Genomic DNA, 2,500 nt, shown 5'->3' on the forward strand with positions numbered 1-2,500 from the left:
AGCTTGGGAAAGTATTTTATTAGAATTAGATGCTAAGCTGGCAACATATGCAAGCACTGTATCAGAAGGAGGAGTGTCAGCTGACTTTTTAGATTTGTTGGTGTTTGGGTTCTCATCCCCAGAATTCGATATGTTCCTTTCTAACCAACTCACAGAGAAAGGACTTAAGAAACTGGGCCATTCTATAGAGCTGAGTTATTCAAATATCCAAAAGCTAGTTTTACATAATGTGCAAGCAGTAGGCCAGGCACTTGTGTACCAATTGAGTGCACTTGTGGGGTTGGCACGTCACCATGACCGTTTCGGAATGTTGGGAGTTGAGGAAAGTGTTGTCACAAATGCAGTAAGGGAAGCAGGTGCATTTGTTCTTAAGGCTGTAGAACTCCAACAAGTCATTGATGGAGCCATGAGCACATTCAAGGCCTTCCTCAGGTGGCTTTATGTAGTTGTCCAGCGGGTCAGAGGGGAGGCAGTGCCAGACGAGATGAGCAGGATGACACAACAGGATTTAACATACATCACAGAATTTCTTCACGATAGTCTGGAGGATACAGCAACTGGGCCAGATGGCGAAAAACGAACGAGGTTTCGGCTTGAACGTGTTGGGCAGTACCTGAAGGATGAACCACTCTCATGCCCTCCAGAATCTAATCGTAATCCCTGGGAGATTTTCCTAGCTGAGCATCCTGCTGTGGCAGAGCACTCTTTGATCTTCCCTCACCATCATGAAAGGTCTCTTCTACAAGAACACAAAAGCCTTGCACGTGTTTTAGATAACATGGCTGGGCATCCAGCACAGGTTATTAGTGGGGCAGTAAACATTGTATCTTGGGTACCCATTATAGCTGTAGCTCCATCGGGACCAGTAACTGTTAGTCAGATAAGTTGTCCACGGGATAATGCCATGTATACTGTCCTGTTACCTGGCTCCAAACAGAATGTCTTGTACCTAGCTCGATGGTCCACAAGTGCTGATCGATTAGCCCAAGCAGGAGACGCACCAGGCCCTGCACATCATGTAGAGGCTGCTCCTTTTGTGTTTTCACGTCTTGAGGGACCTCGAGGGTGCTCCATGGAGCAGCCTAGCACACCGACCCCTCTATTGCAACTGATTGGAGCACAATTTTACACCGAGGAAACATTGTCAGTTTTGGCACAAGACCCTTCAGATCCTAGGTCTTCCTTCTTCATACAGTTATGGATGGTAGCAGCCTGTGCAGAGCTGAGACCCCTTGCTGTGTACGGTGAACAACTCCTGGCAGATGTTGGTATCACTCCAAGAGATGCTGGCACCTTAGTTGATGCTAGTGGATACCGGCGTCTGGACGGTGGACCCCTCTCGGCTCTAGCTGTTTCTGGATCTCGAAAGCTTGCTCTTTTGCTCTCTGAGAATAGAAGACGAGTGAGGCTGTTTGAGATGGAGGTGGATGAGGATGACGAAGACGAAGATGAAGAGGATACTGCCCAACACGAATCTATCATGAATGCCTCAGGTGCTTCAGATGACCCTGTGGACGGTATGTAATCGTGATATTGATCACAATAAACATTTATATGGACTTTCATCTTATTGTTCACAAACTTTGGGAAGTACTCTTACATGAATTTTGTCTGCCTCGCAATGGAGGATATAGTATTCACATAAAAAGGCCTGAATACCAATTGTAAAGTGAGATGCTTAGTGTTTTGGCATTAGTTCCACAAAGAAAATCAGATGATATAATGGTTACAGGTATTATTCCTCACCATTTTTCATGGAATTTTGTTATTTACTTTAGCTGCAATGCATTTACAGTAGAACAATGATGTAGTTTTCCTCTAGAAAACTTACTGTAACTAAGCATTCTTCAGTATAGTATACCCTTCACGTGGAGTGAAAATCTTAAAAACTGAACACAATATACTCATATTCATAGTGGTACTAAGGCCAACAGTTTTAAACTAGCACATGCAGCTAAAATGTCAATGAATGTTTCACCCAGAAAAAAATCATTCCTCGCCGTACCGTAAATTGTCAACCAGAAAATCTGACCTTGTTATTAAACGATATTTCATACACACCTGAAAACTGATTCCTTTCAACAGAAGCGCATCTGCACATACATTCTTAATATACATTTTATATATTTCTTTATCAGTATCTCCACGTATGAATTTTTTTTTTTTTTTCATATTTTCTTATTAGTGGCATGCGGATAGCTGGGAATTTTACTTCGCGTCTCTTCTCGCAATCGATCCCTTAGGTCCTTAAGACAGTGTTTGTAGTCAGCTTTGTATGCATGTGCTTGCATACTAAACCGAGTGGAAACACATGGCATCTAGGACAGCTAACTTTTTTGGTTATCCATGTGCGTTCAGCTAATCTGAGGAAGACGTGTTGGTTAGAAATGTAATGACCAATGACAACATAATTGCAGTCTCTAGTAAATGCCACGTGTTTACCAGTGCTCCGAGTAAATCCACGTTCTACAAATGACACAACCAACCTCACATTGTTGTT

General features: G+C 42.9%; 1 protein-coding gene across 1 annotated transcript in view; it reads left to right on the forward strand.

Moving 5' to 3' along the window:
• APC4 (anaphase-promoting complex subunit 4) overlaps positions 1-1,560 on the forward strand; it is a 16,985-nt gene extending 15,425 nt beyond the window's left edge. The window contains exon 5 of the mRNA XM_070121828.1: positions 1-1,560. This exon is cut by the window's left edge and continues 440 nt beyond it. Within this exon, the coding sequence (XP_069977929.1) occupies positions 1-1,525 (1,525 nt within the window). The 3' untranslated portion in view covers positions 1,526-1,560.
• Positions 1,561-2,500: the final 940 nt, after the last annotated feature.

This window comes from Penaeus vannamei, chromosome 5 (assembly GCF_042767895.1).
Source record: "Penaeus vannamei isolate JL-2024 chromosome 5, ASM4276789v1, whole genome shotgun sequence".
NCBI lineage: Eukaryota > Metazoa > Arthropoda > Malacostraca > Decapoda > Penaeidae > Penaeus > Penaeus vannamei.